General features: G+C 41.5%; 1 protein-coding gene across 1 annotated transcript in view; it reads right to left on the bottom strand.

The window, feature by feature from the left end:
• Positions 1–15,984, bottom strand: part of IQCH (IQ motif containing H) — a gene marked incomplete at both ends in the record, with an annotated part of 227,693 nt that overhangs the window by 55,708 nt on the left and 156,001 nt on the right. Inside the window, 2 exons of the mRNA XM_080691646.1 lie at positions 8,147–8,433; positions 14,516–14,636. Of these exons, the coding sequence (XP_080547772.1) occupies positions 8,147–8,433; positions 14,516–14,636 (408 nt within the window). The remainder of the gene's footprint in view (positions 1–8,146; positions 8,434–14,515; positions 14,637–15,984) is intronic.

Raw genomic sequence — 15,984 nt, 5'->3', positions numbered from 1 at the left:
GATTTAATAAGAACACTTGTAACTATCTGCGCAGTCTCTCAGAACATCACGAAAGGAGGAGAGTGGGAGCTTTCCACTTGTAAGAGAAAGAGCAAGTCTCAGAGGTCAAGGCACTGTCTGAAGCCTCACACTGGTCTGTGTGGCTGGAACCTATTACCATCACACTGAAGACATTTTCAGATTTTTTTCTATCCTAGGCTGATATTTTGTATTTAGAAACTGTTTGCAGAATATATGAAATATACCTTAATATACATCAGGGGCTCCATTTTCATCTTTCTTCATAATTTGTGCTTTGTGACAACTTTTGTGGCTACCTTATATATGTAGGAAGGGCACCTGCAGCCATTTTTTACAAATCTACACTCTTTTCTTATACATTGTATTTCCTTTCCCTTTTGAAATAAGTAGTAATTATCAATGTTCATAAAAGAGGTGACTGCTGTAAAAGTTCACAACGATCTAAGGAATCGTTCACAATTATCTAAAACAAGGAAGTCTTTAATCTAGGAATTCCAACAGGAAGCATCTTTGCCCATCTATTGGTTTAGAAACTTTTATATGAAGAAAAGAAATTGGCGAATGTTCTGTAAATTCATATTTATATGAGGTAAGTCACAGATAATGTTTGTAAAGTGTAGACCATAATTATTTTTACACCTCTGTGCTGTGCTTTTTTTTTTTTAACTACCATCCTTCACAACCTATTTCCACTTAGATTACACTTTCTTAGCCTCCTTCAAATCCCAGTTATCATTCAGCTCCAATCCCACCTGCCTTTCTTGGTTGGTCCCTCCTACTCTGAACTGATGCAGCAAATCCTTAGCCAGTTAAACTGATGCTCCCTTTAGTGTCTTCCTTAGTGTTCTCAAGCTTTTCTTCTCACTCAGGAAGTTTCCACATCTTACCTCACCTGATTCACAATCGAGTCTGTCACTGTGCTTGGCTCTCATTCTATCTGCTGTCTTTGGCCCCGACCCCTGCGCTCCTATTGTGCTAGCATGGTCAATCACGGGTTCCATGGGGCTGGCAGGCAAGGTCTGAATGGGTGCAGTCAGCTTACTTTTCTGCCTCGCAAGTCAGTTGCGAGATATGTGGATGTAAGACCTTGCGTGTGAAAGTGCTTTGCAAACTATAACATATTCTATACAGATTTAAGATTATCAGTATTCACATGTTTTTCTAATTAGAAACATCATACACCATTACTTCTGAAAATGAAAATTGCCAGGGGTGAGGGGTATGGCTCCATGGTAGAGGGCATGCTTTGCATTTGTGAGGCCCTGGATTTAATCTCCAGCAGCAAAATAAAAAATAAAAATTTAAAAAGTTTACTTTTAAAAAATGCAAAAAGCACAAAGAACAAAATATCAGTCAACCTCTGCATTAGTTCTCTATTGCTGTTATAACAAATTACCACAGATTACTGGCTTAAAGCAACACACATTTATTAGCGTAGAGTTTTGTAGGTCCGAAGCCTCACTGGGCTAACATCAGGACATGGGCAGGGCGGCACTCCTCCTGGACACTCTAAAGGAGAAGCTCTTTCCTTTCCTGATTTCTAGACACTGTTTGGCTCCATTAGCTTATGGTCCCTTCCTCCATTTTCAAAGCCAGCAGCATACCATCTTCGGATCGCTCTCTCACACCCTCTGGCCTCCCTCTTAAAGAGAACCCTTGCGACTATAGTGGATCCATTTGGATAATCCAAGCTAATATACCACCACCTCAAAATCCTTAATCGCATCTGCAAAGCCATGTGAGATAAAATCACCTTTAGCCATGTAAGATAATATTCACAGGTTTCAGGTATAAGGGCCTGGACCTCTTTAAGCACCATTACTACTTGTGATCTGACTTTTATCCTTCCACCACTCTATAAGCACTTTCCTCTAAATAATCTTCAAAAACATGAGTTTTAAAGTTTTCATAGAGCTAGCCAGGCGTGGTGGCACACACTTGTAATCCCCGCGCTTGGGAGGCTGAGACAGGAGGATTGCGCAGGTTCGAAGCCAGCCTCAGCTACTTACTTAGTGAGGCTTTCAGCAACTCAGTGAGACCCTGTTTCCAAATAAAATATAAAATAGGTCTGGAAGTATAGCCCGGAGGTAGAAAGCCCCTGGGTTCCACCCCCAGTACCACACACACAAAAAGTCTTAGTATTAAATCAATGGATAGTATTCAATCCATTGATCTATAATAATTTGACTTAGGAATCCTTTCCTTTATTTTTAAAATTTAGGCTATTTGAAATTATTGGTTTTTGTGTTTTGGGTTTTATTGGCTTTTTTATTTTGTACTAGGGATTAAGCCCAGGGGCATTCTACATGTGAATTACACTACAACTATTTATTTATTTATTTATTTATTTATTTATTTATTTATTTATTGTAGTACTGGAGGGATATAAGCCAGAGCCTTGCACATGCTGGGCAAGTGCTCTATCATTGAGCTACATCCCCAACCCTCGTTCTTTATTTTTGAAATAGGGTCTCACTAAGTTTCTAAAGCTGGCCTTGAACCTGAGATCCTCCTGTCTCAGAATCCCAAGTACTGGGATTACCAGGCCAGATTTGGCAATTTGTTATGATGAATATGTCTATATAAATCTCTGTAGTTACTCCTCTGTGACTTTTTTTTTTTTTTTTGGTGGTACCGGGGTTCCTGGAAACCCTTCTACCTCCGGGCTACACTCACAGACCTATTTTTGTACTTTTTTATTTGGAAACAGGGTCTCCTAAACCAGCGCGGCTGGCTTCGAACCAGCTTGATCCTCCTGTCTCCGCCTCCCAAGCGCGGGGATTACAAGCGTGCGCCACCACATCCAGCAGAATCTACTTTTAAAAAATTATTACAGCCGGGCATGGTGGCGCACACTTGTAATCCCCGTGCTTGGGAGGCAGAGACAGGAGGATCAAGCTGGTTTGAAGCCAGCCTCGCTGGCTTAGGAGACCCTGTTTCCAAATAAAAATATAAAAAAATAGGTGTCTGGGAGTGTAGCTCAGAGGTAGAAGGGTTTCCAGGAACCTCAGTACCACCAAAAAAAAAAAGTAGATTCTTATCATTATTATTAAATTTTGTGATACAGAAAATAAGTGCTAAGAAAATGTTATTGAAGGAGTTTGGAACTGAAAGTTTTCTTATAAGTCAAGAAAGCCCATTTTACAACTAAAAAAATAGAAGACTAGGGCAAGTGATAAGTTCAAGGGAATATGGCAATAAAAAGAGCTATACTTGACTATATGAAACTTCAGTGTGATGAATAACATTACCAATAAACTTAAAACACAAATGCCAGGGTTTGGCATCCAAGGTCCTGAGGTCTGGGGGTGGGCCACATTGTAGCAGGTGAAGGAGATGGCAGGAATGGTTGGGAGATGAGTTATATTAAAAAAAAAACCACAGAGTAAATTCATTGAGCATATGAGGAAACATATTGAAGCCAAAGAGACTCAGCTTTCTTCTTGGAGAAGTAGAAGTTCTTAACCAGGAAAAAAGTGAACTCTAGAAAGAATATTGAGGTATTGAGTTAAAATTGGAGATACTGACACGAACTCATGGTTTTAAAATATATACACAGATATAGAAATAGTCATAGGTATATGCATGCCTGTATGCATGTTGTATATCCATATATATGCATGCATGTGTTTATGTGTGTATGAGTGCATGTGTGTATGTGTGTAGGCAATTTACATATATAATTCACTTATTTCCTAGTTCTATCTATGGAGAGATCCCAAAGTAATGATCCCCCAGTAACAAAGACAACACTAAGAACCCAAATCTTAACACCTTTCCCCACTAAAGGAACCAGAGTTTCTGGGTTGATCTGAGATCTGGGGCAGGGAAAATATAAAACAAACCTGGAACATCTCATTGTGCCAGGAAGTAAGACAATGCTCAAAGAATGCTGGGGACATGTCAAAAGAATACAAGTGCCACTTTGAGGAGGCTCCCACTGGCTACCCAGGACAAAAGGAGTACCAGAATAATGAGAATATCAAAATACAACCTACTAAGTCAAATAGAAACCCATGAGTTCATACTGATGCAAATATGTACATGCATACCTACACATTATCTCATTGCTGTAATTCAAACACCTGACCACATAATGTGGAGGAAAGAATATTGTTTTGCTCACAGTTTTCGGAGATTTCAGAGGTTCAGTCCATGTCAAGCCAGTTTTAGGAGCTCAGGTTATGACAGCAGGAAGTTGAGAGACAGAGAGAGTATAGGCTCTGTTCTATAGCACAGAGGCCAGAAGCAAGAGAGCAAGCTAGGGGCTACAGAGACATGTGCACAGTCTCTACGGCCATAGCCTCAGAGACCAGAGCCTCTAGTCACACTCTGCCTGCCTAGTCACCACCAGTAAAGCCACTGCAACCCTCATGACTTAATTATACCAAATCTGAGCATTAATACATTCTAATATCTAGCATGGGATGTTACATAAATAGATATGGTATATATGTATACATTCTCTATTTAACCATAACACCTAGAGCAAATTGTTATTATTCAATTACAAAAGAAAAAAGTGATTTTATGACAGAGAGAGAGAGAGAGAGAGAGAGAGAGAGAGAGAGAGAGAGAGAGGGAGAGAGAGAGAGAGAGAGAGATAGATATCGGGCGTGGTAGCGCACACTTGTAATCCCAGCATTTGGGGGGGCTGAAACAGGAGGATCCCAGTTTGAGAACAGCCTCAGCTACTTAGGCCCTCTGCAACTCAGTGAGATCCTGTTTCAAAATAAAGAATAAAAAATAGGGTTGGTGGTGTAGCTCAGAGGGAGAATGCCCCTGGATTTCATTCTTAGTAACACACACACACACACACACACACACACACACACACACAGAATCATAGTCTAATTTAAAGGAGGCAAAAGATGATTAGACAATAAATAAGAGATATGTAAATGGGGCAACAAACATGAAAATATGTAAAGATGTTCACTGTCAATAATAACCAAAGAAATACTAAGCAAAACAATGTAACTGTTTTATTTATTAAACAGCAAAAAATGAGAGGTTGCTAATATACTTGTCTCTTAACTGGCATCACAAAGCATGCCAGTTAGGAGAGAAATTAAGGTGCTTTCTGGGGCTATATCACTTGCAACATGGCTGGAGAATATATCTGTGATTTGAAATAACCTATTATATGCAGAGAACAAACATACTTCCCTTGCTAATGCAGAAACTGTCTTTACCCAATGTTCTATTGATAATTGTAACACAAATGACCATAGGTTCAAGGATTAACAGGAAGAGATAAGAAGAACTCATAACATGATACAATCAGCGAATCTTGGGTTAATGTTTATCCCAATCATCCAACCAGTGTCTGAGCTATTTCTTTTTCTTTCTTTTTCTTTTTTTTTTTTTTTCAAGTCTGGGCATGGAACTCAGAGGCATTTGACCTCCGAGCTACACCCCCTGCCCAATTTTTTCTTCTTTATTTTGAAACAGGATCTCACTGAGTTGCAGAGGGCCTCACTAAGTAGCTGAGGCTGTCCGTGAACCGCGATCCTCCAATCTCAGCCTCCCGAATGCTGGGATTACAAGCCTACGCCACCACACCTGGTTCTAAGCTCTGTCTTTAAACAACTTAGCAACATCATCCCACATATTCTAGAACACTTCCTTTGTTCACTCATTCATTCAATAAACATTTACTGGACACCTACTTTGTGCCAGGGTAGATATAAGTGCTCAGCATATATGGGAAAGCAAAAATAGTACCTCCTTTAGGGAGCTTAGAGAATACAAAGGGAGACATATTAATCAGATAGTATTGGAAAAAAGTTTAAAATTGTAACTGATATAAGTGACAGGAAAGAGTTGCCTGATAATAGGGGAACCTAGAACTGGGAGTGTTGACTTTGCCAGGGAAGTCAGGAAAGGCTTCGCTAAGCAAGTATGGTGTGGGCTGAAATATGATGGATGGGAATGGGAGCTGATTAGGTCAAAAGAAGAGGAAAGGGCATTTTAGACAGAGGGGAAGCACAAGTACAAACTCTGTGGAATGAATAAGAGATAGTGTAAGTGGCCGTGTGGATGGACAAGAAAGAGAAAGAGGGGAGTTAGGGTAAGAAAAGGTTGGCCAGCTGCACTTGGCTATGTAGGCCAAGTGAAGGGTGGGCCCTTTCTCCCAGAAGCCCAGATGCTGAGGAAAGGACCAGCACTGGGGTTGGAGCAGACCCCTTCACTGCTGTGTGTAAATCTCCTTACACCCAACTCAAATAAGTAAGACCCACAAGTCAGCTATCCCCACAGTTCTACCCTTTCTACCTCCCTCCCCAGGAGCCACAGAGTTCTTGTTTCTTTCTCATGATCCATGATCCCTGCCACCCGCTCCTTCTCTTGCTTCTGTCTTCCCTCCACCCAGGAGAGTTTGGAATGCCCTTCAGTTTGCCCTTTTCACTCCCAACATGTAGCTCTGAGAACAGAATGTGAAACCAATGGAGGGCCTGGGGAGGCAAATGAGAAATGGTTACTGAACAAGCTAAAAACTGCCAAAAACATAAACGCTCACTTTGAAACCATTGTCTGCCTGAAATGGAGAGCCATAAAACTGAGAATAATGACTATAAAACAACTAAAGGATATTTACAATGCTCAGTGGCCAGAGGATATAGAGAGAGGGAGGCTAGAAGGCCATTTTAACCTTTAGCCAGAAGTCTGGACACCCAATATGAAACAAAGAACAATTGAACATTAAAAAAAAAGTCCTGGAAAGTAATAATGAATTTAAACATTATAATTTTAGGGAAAAAAAAGCAAAGCATAAAAAGGTTAAGAATATTTATCTAGAATAATATTCGTCAGAGCCATCCATGTGCCCATAAAGAATGTCATGTATGTAAGCTTAAGTAAAAGAATACTGTGGAATAATAATAACAACAACAATAACAATATAATAATAATAATAATAATAATAACAACAACAACAACATAAATGATTTTGCAGTCTCTAAAATGCTTAAGAGCCAGCCAGGCGTGGTGGCACATGCTTATAATTCCAGTACTTGGGAGGCTGAGACAGGAGGATCACAGGTTTTCAGCTAGCCTCAGCTACTTACTGAGACCCTGTTTCAAAATAAAGAATACGCCGGGCGGGGTGGCGCATGCTTGTAATCCCAGCATTTGGGAGGCTGAGACCGGAGGATTGTGGTTCGCGGACAGCCTCAGCTACTTAGTGAGGCCCTCTGCAACTCAGTAAGACTCGGTTTCAAGATAAAGAAAAAAAAATAGGGCAGGGGGTGTAGCTCGGAGGTCAAAGGCCCCTGGGTTCCATCCCCAGACCCGCAAAAAAAAAAAAAAAAAAAAAAAAAAAATAGCTGGGGGTATAGCTTGGAGGTAGAATTCCCCTGGCTTCAATCCCCAGTAACACACACACACACACACACACACACACACACACACACACGATTAAAAACATGCAAAATGAAACTCTATGTTACTTCTGGGTAATCCATGTGCAGCTAAAGAGTAAAAATATGGAGGGGAACCAAACCCCTAGCAGGAGACAGAGGCTTCCGCCTGTCCTTGGGGAGGAGAAAGGGCACTGGGTTCAACAAGGACTCACCTGGCCTGGAGGTGTCACTGACATCATTTTATTTCTTAGGTGATGTGGAGCACGTGATATTCATTATAAGATTATTTAGACCTTGCATATATCTGAAATATTTCCCAGTACATTTTTTAACAACAACAAAAAAATCAACAGCCTAAGTTGCTGGTGAACTATGGATAAGAAAAGGAACAGAAACAAGGATCCTTAACTGCTTTCCAGTGATCGATTTTCTGTTTAAGAGCAGGCCTTAGATAGACTCAACACCTGGATGATATAAAAAACACGAAAGCACTAACACAGAATTAAGGGCCCCATCACAGAGCTATGAGGGATGAGTTTCAGTCATTTAAACTCCAGCTGTACCTGAATGAGATTGACCTTGGCCCCATTATTTCTAGAAGTAAAGCCTGGCCTCACCTGGGTTTACGTGGATCTCAAAGATGCAGATTTATAGTCAGCCCCTCCCAGCACCGCGAGTTCTGGAAGCTCTCTCACATTGTCTGCTGCATAGAGGATGTGAAGTCATTATATATTTAGTATCTTATATGCATCAATTGGACTCACCTGCTGTTCCAAGGTGCTTGGATCGATAAAAGTCACCAGATCTATAGAAAAGTAACCAATCACGGATCTCATTTTGCAGGCCTTTCCGATCTGGAGGCACAAAGAACTGAGAACCTGGGGATCCACTGAGGTCTGCGGCATGGTGGTCCCAGATGCAATGAAGGGGCCTTCGGCGTGGAATTGGTCCCCTGTCGACACCAACCTAATTTCTCCATTGGGCTCTATCAGCATGTCCACCGTCAGGTTGGTGACATTGTCCACGGGCGGGAACGCTTCAATCACACCCCCTGGTGGGAAAAGGACACATTCAGAGGAATGACACCCACTCAGAACAGGAAAAGATGGCCTAGGTTTTGGCGCTAGGACATGGCTCAGACCCCGGGCCTGCCATATCTTAAGTGGTTTCAATCTCTGAACTTGTTTCTCTTCATCTGTAAAATGGGCAGCACATCACTGTGACACAAACTGTGTCGCTAGTGTTTAGCTCAATGCCTGGCGTAAGTAGGACTCGATGAGGGGTAGTTTTGATTTTTATCATAATGAGGAGGACACTGTAAATGTCATCTGTGTCCACTCATTACATAAATGATGAACCCGAGGATTATGGTCAAGTCCCAGATCCCTGAGGGAACTAGCGACCCATAGCGTACTGTTGTCTTAGTGAGAAGTGTGCTCCTTTTGCTCAGCTCCATTGCTTTTCCAAGGTTTGGGGAATTTAGCAAGCACAGAGAACATCATGGTCACATCACGCTAGCCAAAACATCCCTATATAAAGCCAGTTGTAAAATATTTTAAAAAATATACAGCCAGGAGATGCTGCCCTTTTTGAGAAACAATTGTTATTTTCTCCTGGCTGGTAGTGAGAGCTTTGTAATTATCAAATTTTATCTTCTTCTCTGAACACCAAACTTTACAGAAGCAAATGGGATTCTCAACCACAGCGATAATATTTTGCTAGTGAATTCTGGAGCTAGCTCGGGGGTGTCCACAAAAATTATGTTGCCCAAATTTTCTGGTTTTAGGCTTAACTTATTAATCTTACTGTATATATACATTTTTTCTCTAAAAATGTAAAGTATTATTCATAAAAAGTTACTTAATTTAATAGTAAAAATAACTAGGTGCTCCCTAATCAGGACAGCCTCTAGACCCTGACAACATCGGGGTAACCTTGGCCTGTATTTCACACACTTGCTGGGCCTGGGTGGTGACTTCAGTTTACAGGTACTAGCAGAAACTTAGAATAGCAGATGTGGTTAACCTCTGAGATTTTAGCAATTCTCAAAGGTAGTTACAGCCAGGAGTGGTGGCCCACACCTGTAATCCCAGAAACTCACAAGGCTGAGGAGGATTACAAGTTCAAGACCAGCCTGGGCAACTCAATGAGACCTTGGCTCAAAATAAAGAAAATAAAAAAGGCCGGGGATGCAGCTCAGTGGTAGAGTGCCCACAATTCAATCTTCAGTAACAGTCACCTGTTACTTCAAACCAAAGCCATTTTTCTTAAATGTCTGTAAATTTGGTAAGAGATAGCCCTAATGAATGCTGAATTTCAGAAAGAAAACTGATTTTGGATGGCACACATTCAACCCCTGATTTATCTCTTTGGTTGGTTCCAGATGTTCTTTTCTTCAAATGAGGCCTTCTAGTATAAGCCGCACCCGAATGTCAGTTGCTGGAGGTTTAGCAAGGTAAATGCAACAATGAAATCCACAAAATCAAAGAATCTACTCAGCCTCTCCAATTCAGCTACCTTGATGGCTTTAGCTGCCTCCCATGTTTCAAAAGATGGTGCTTCAGTGGAAACGCATCATCTTTTATTACTTACAATATTATTATTATATTATTATAATTATATTACATTATTATTATATTTTATTTCAAAGAAGCTTATGTGTCAGTGGGGCATGGTGGGACACTCTTGTAAACCCAGAACTTGGGAGACTGAGACAGGAGGATCGCAGGTTCACAGGCAGTCCCAGCAACTTAGTGAAGCCGTTACAAAATAAAAGAATAAAATAGGGCTGAGGGTGTAGCTCAGAGGTAGAATGCCCCTGGGTTCCATCCCCAGTACCACACACACACACACACACACACACACACACACACACACACAAGCTTGTACTGTCTTCTCAGTATCATGACCTTATCACTATTAAATTTTTTCTTTCAAAGTAATTAATTTCTCTTTTATAAAATATATTCTTAGCTGAGCATGGTGGTGCACACTTGTAATCCCAGCATTTGGGAGGCCGAGACAGGAGGATCACGGTTTGCAAACAGCCTCAGCTATTTAGTGAGGCCCTTTGAAACTCAGTGGGACTCTGTTTCAAAATAAAGAATAAAGAATAGGGCTGAGGATGTAGCTCAGAGGTAGAATGACTCTGGCTTCCACCCCCAGTACCACACACACACACACACACACACACACACACACACACACACACAAGCTTATACTGTCTTTTCAGTATCATGACTTTATAACTATTACATTTTTTCTTTCAAAGTAATTAATTCATCTTTTAAAAAATATATTCTTAGCCGAGCATGGTGGCACACACTTGTAATCCCAGCATTTGGGAGGCTGAGACAGCAGGATCACAGTTCACAGACAGCCTCAGCTACTAAATGAGGCCCTTTGTAACTCAGTCAGACCCTGTTTCAAAATAAAAGAGAATTAAAAAAAAAATAGGGCTGGGGATGTAGCTTGGAGGTAGAATGCCCCTGGGTTCATCCCCAGTACTGCAAAAGAACAAAAACAAAACAAAACCAAAACAACAACAACAACAAAACTCTTGCACGTTTTGTGGCCATAAATGCAATTGAGAGAACAAAAATGAAATAAAGCAGAAGATATTGGAAGCTGGCCGAAGATGGGATGGTGACCTTAGTGTTGAAATGTTGGGGGAAAACATTTTAACAAGATCTGCTGTGTGAGAACTAGGCAGAGGCTTTGAAAACACCTTGCTTACAAGAATCAGATTTTAAGACACACTAAAACATAGGACGTAACTTTCTTCACCACTTATCTGTTGTGTAATTTTGCCCAAGTCACTTCTTATCTCTCTGAGCCTCAGTTTCTTCATCTATAAAGCAGAGTTAATAAAGCCTGTTCTGCAGCCCATCCATAAGCACTGCATTTATGACGTGGCCGAGGATACAGGACAAAGATGAACAGGAGTGGAGATGAAGCCTGAGCTTGGGGCTCGATAGCTTGGAAGAGAGTGCTGGGAGTTGACAAGATGTCCATCAACAGATGAGTGGATTACAAAACTATGGGATATGTGCGCAATGGAATTTTACTCAGCCATAAAGAAAAAAATACAATTATGTCATTTACAGGGAAATGTATGGAACTGGAGAACTTTATGCTACGTGAGATTAGCCAGTCACAAACAATAAGAAATCAGATGCTTTCCCTAATAGGTGGAAGCTAGGGAGAAAATGGGTCCTAGGAGGAACTCTAGACAAAGAAGGAGAAACTACAGATGAGCAAATAAGGCGACCTAACTGAGGGGATGGGAGGGGGGAGAGGGAAATGTACATGATGTAATTCATGTACATTAACAAACATAACAAAGTCAATCACCAAGTCAAACATGAGAAGGAGGGAAGGGGAGGGAATGGGGTGGGAATTGGGTAAGGGATAACTGGGTGATGTGTGCATGTGTGCCTCTACCATCTTGTACTTCACTAAGATGTATGACTACAATGCACCAATAAAAAATTTAAAAAAGACGCTGGGCTTGGTGGCACACACTTGTAATCCCTGTTCTTGGGAGGCAGAGACAGGAGGATCACGCTGGTTCGAAGTCAGCCTCACTGGCTTAAGAGCCCCTGTTTCCGGAGGTAGAAGGGTTTCCAGTAACTCCAGTACCACCCAAAATAAATAAATAAATAAATAAATAAATAAATAAATAAATAAATATAAAAAGACAAAATAAAAATAATAAAAGGAGTGGGGGTATAGTTTGGAGGTAGAAAGCCCCTGAGTTCAATCCTTAGTACTAAAATAAATAAATAAATAAATAAATAAATAAATAAATAGTAAAAAAATAGACAAAGAAGCCAGGCGTGGTGGTGCACGCTTGTAATCCCAGCATTCGGGAGGCTGAGACCTGGAGGATCGCGGTTCGCGGACAGCCTCAGCTACTTAGTGAGGCCCTCTGCAACTCAGTGAGACCCAGTTTCAAAATAAAGAATAAAAAATAGGGCAGGGGGTGTAGCTCAGAGGTCAAATGCCCCTGAGTTCCATCCCCAGACCCACAAAAAAAACACAAAAAATGTGAAAAACTAATTTAAAAAATAGACAAAGAACTAAACTTGTTCTGTGCAAATATAAACAAAAACCATAACATAGCTAGAAAAAATTAAGTGGGAAAAAGTATATGATATTGGCTTAGGGAATAATTTTTAGATTTGACCCTAAAAGTGCAAAAGGAAAAAGAAAAAAGAAAGAAAGGAAGGAAGGAAGAAAGGAAGGAAGGAAGGAAGGAAGGAAGGAAGAAAGAAAGAAAGAAAGAAAGAAAGAAAGAAAGAAAGAAAGAAAGAAAGAACGAGCCGAGGAAAGTGCTGCAGGCTGACCTTAGGAGATCTGAAAATGTCCTAATACCTTCTTCCAGATGGATGAGGTTTTCCCTCCAAACTTGAAAAATCCTTTTTTCTTTACCATTTTGGAGGGGAGGAAGAAGAACATTATTTTCTTCCCTTTACGTCTAGGGTTGACTTTCTTACTTTTTTCTTTCCATGGTGCATATAGAAATCATAGACTCTTAGAGATGGGAGGACATCAGCGGTAATGTAGCACCTCCCCAATATCTTTTCGGCATTCTTATTAAATGGCTGGCATCCAACTTGTTGTTTATATAATTTATTATTAGAGCACCTGCCACACCCTCACAGCCGGCATACCTCAGCAGCCAACGAGGCTGTCCTTCCGGATCCTCTCGTACACTGACCTAAGATGAATCTACTCACTGGCTCTGGCCAGCCTCCGCCAGGACCACAGAGTCAGCCTTTTCTGGCCTCTTCCATGTAAGCAGAGTGATTTGAGGAGAGTTAATCTTCTTCCCTCAGGTTCTTTCTCTATCAAAGGAGGGCAGTAACAGTACCCACCTCTTAGGGGGACTAAATAAATTACTATCTGCATAGAAGGCTAGTGCCTGGCACAGCCTAAGCACTGTGAGTGCGTAGTATATTCCCATCGGGATGCTATTGTCATTATTGTTCTGTTCTTGCTGCTATTATTTGACATAACATCATTTTATCACTATACGTGAATGCTAGTGTGATATTATTATCCTTCCTTGGCAGTGATCTAAGTAGAGACCTCTCTCCCGTGGTCTCTCATGTGAACCTTCTCTCACCGTTCATGTGGATAAGCATGGAGGACTTGCACTGCAGCCTCCTAGAGAAGAAAGCCTTGTGTGGGCCATGCCCAGTGGTCCCCCATGGGGACCTCTGAGACTGGGGAGAGCAGCATCTGTTCCATTGATTCCTGCAATCACCGACCTCGCAGTGTAGTTAGAACTTAATGAGGATGGAGGAGGAAGAAAGAGATGGAAGCCAGCTTTGTTCCTGGACTATAGAGGCTTTTTATTTGGAAATGCTATCTCTCTTAACTGGAAGTGAGACCATTTCTACTCCCCTCAGAAAAGGAAGAGGAAACAAACATTTATTAAAGTCCTTAGCTGGGCGTAGTGGTGCATGCCTATAATCCCAGTTCTTTGGGAGGTTGAGACAGGAAGTTCACAGGTTTGAGGACAACCTCAGGAAATAGTAAGACCCTCATCAACCTAGTGAGACCTTGTCTCAAAACAAACAAACAAACAAAATAATAAAAAGGGCTAGAGAGGTGTAACTCAGAGGTAGAATGCCCCTGAGTTCAATATCTAGTACAACACACACACACACATACACACACACACACACACTCCTTTAATGTATCAGATTTTCATAGCTCTATTTCATTGACTCCTCCCAACGACAATGTACAGTCAGCAGGCTGGTCCTCTGAGGGTGTAAGAACCTCACGTAAGGTTATGGATGAGGTAACAGACCTACAGCTCTCACAGAGGGCCCATCTCAGGAGAAATCTGTTGTAAAAAAAAAAAAGAAGACAGAAAAAAGGGCAACAATCTTGAGATACACATGCCATGCTTGGTATTCTCGGTTAGTATTTACTTAAGAGGCTGGGTGCAAAATAAATATTTAGGCAATGCTTGAAAAAGAAAAATAGCTGGCTGTAGGGGCACTCTTCTAAACCAACATAGGCAATGCAAAATATTTAAATTGGCCTTGGTTGACCCAAAAGTAGAACTCAAGGCTGTGTAGACTGATCCTCAGTAGAAAGTTTACAGTCTTATTTACCTCGACTGAGAAATGTTTGGAGGAATTTCCTCCACGTCGGGAACCGTTTCTCATTGACTGGCTGTGCGTGCTGTGCTAAAATGCCCGCCAGCTCCTCGGAGATCTTCACCAAAGCTGGCTCCTGCAGAAACAAATTAAATAGAACCACAAGCAATTTTACTACAGAAATGAAAACTGCTTGTGGAGTGATTAAAAACCAGGCCTCCAACAGGCAAAAAAAATGTGGTTACTGTTTACCCAGAGTCAGAAAGCCATTTTGAAATTTTCTCTATTTTTCCAGCCATTTCACTTTTCATATTTCAAAGTGGCTTGGCCCCCTAAAAATTGCTGATAATTGTGCTTGTTGCTCCCTATAAGGTGCCCTGGAAGGTCTCTGTGTTAGGAAACCCAGGTTTTAGACTTCTGCGGCCTGACCACTAGCGAATTCTCGGGCAATGTTATCTTCCCACTCTAGGTCTTAGTTTCTCGTTCTGTCAAATGTGGAGCTAACTAGCTTGTCCCTAAGATTCTTTAAACTGAGACATTTTTTATTCTATGGCCTTAATTGGGTTGACCTCAGAAGAAATAATGGAGGTAGCAATGTCTCTCCTTGGTTTTTCCACTTCTTTGATCTGTGCCCTCCCTGTTTGTTGGCCAGTAGCTGCATCCTCCAGCTTCATCACTGAACCCTACACTATGAGTCAAAGCTGTAAAGGTGGGATTTTAGGTGGGCAGGTTGGAAGAGCAAAGTGAGTAGTATTGGGGCCAGCTTCCATCTGTCGGAAGTCCTCCCAGTCACAGGCTCCTTTGTTGAGCTGTGAGTCTGGCTCAACGACAGAGCCTCCGGTCGAACAAAAACAGCAGGCAACCCTCAAATGAATAAGAAGTCTGGCCTTTCGATATAAACAGCCTTGGCTTTCCAGGACAGTTTTGGTTGTGGGTGTCATAAGTTATGATGTTCTTTCTCTTAGACCTTTTAAACAATGTTTTTTTTTTGCCAGAAGTAGGGCAGGGCACTGGATCCAAACCCATATGATGGGCAGTATTCATATTCAAATCATGAGACAAAGGCCAAGAAAAACTCAGACTTGCCTTGGGTTTCAGGGGGACTTCTGAATCTAAGAGTGAATGCTCAGCTCAGCGAATTAGAGGTATGGGCTTGAGGGGGTGAGGTAGACTGGATGGAATTTTAGAGATCGTCGTCATACTGATTTTTTATTTACAATTTCTCTAACATTAAAAAGTGACTGACGCCGGGCGTGGTGGCGCACGCTTGTAATCCCCGCGCTTGGGAGGCAGAGACAGGAGGATCGCGCAGGTTCGAAGCCATCCACGCGCGCTGGCTTAGGAGACTCTGTTTCCAAATAAAAATGTAAAAATAGGTCTGAGAGTGTAGCCCAGAGGTAGAAGGGCTTCCAGGAACCCCCAGTACCACCACCACCAAAAAAAAAAAAAAGTGATTGTCCTCTATCCCCCCATCCCCTCAACTC

The sequence above is a fragment of the Muscardinus avellanarius genome (genome assembly GCF_963383645.1).
Source record: "Muscardinus avellanarius genome assembly, chromosome: 3".
Classification (NCBI taxonomy): domain Eukaryota; kingdom Metazoa; phylum Chordata; class Mammalia; order Rodentia; family Gliridae; genus Muscardinus; species Muscardinus avellanarius.
This window is presented reverse-complemented; position numbering and strand designations above follow the sequence as displayed.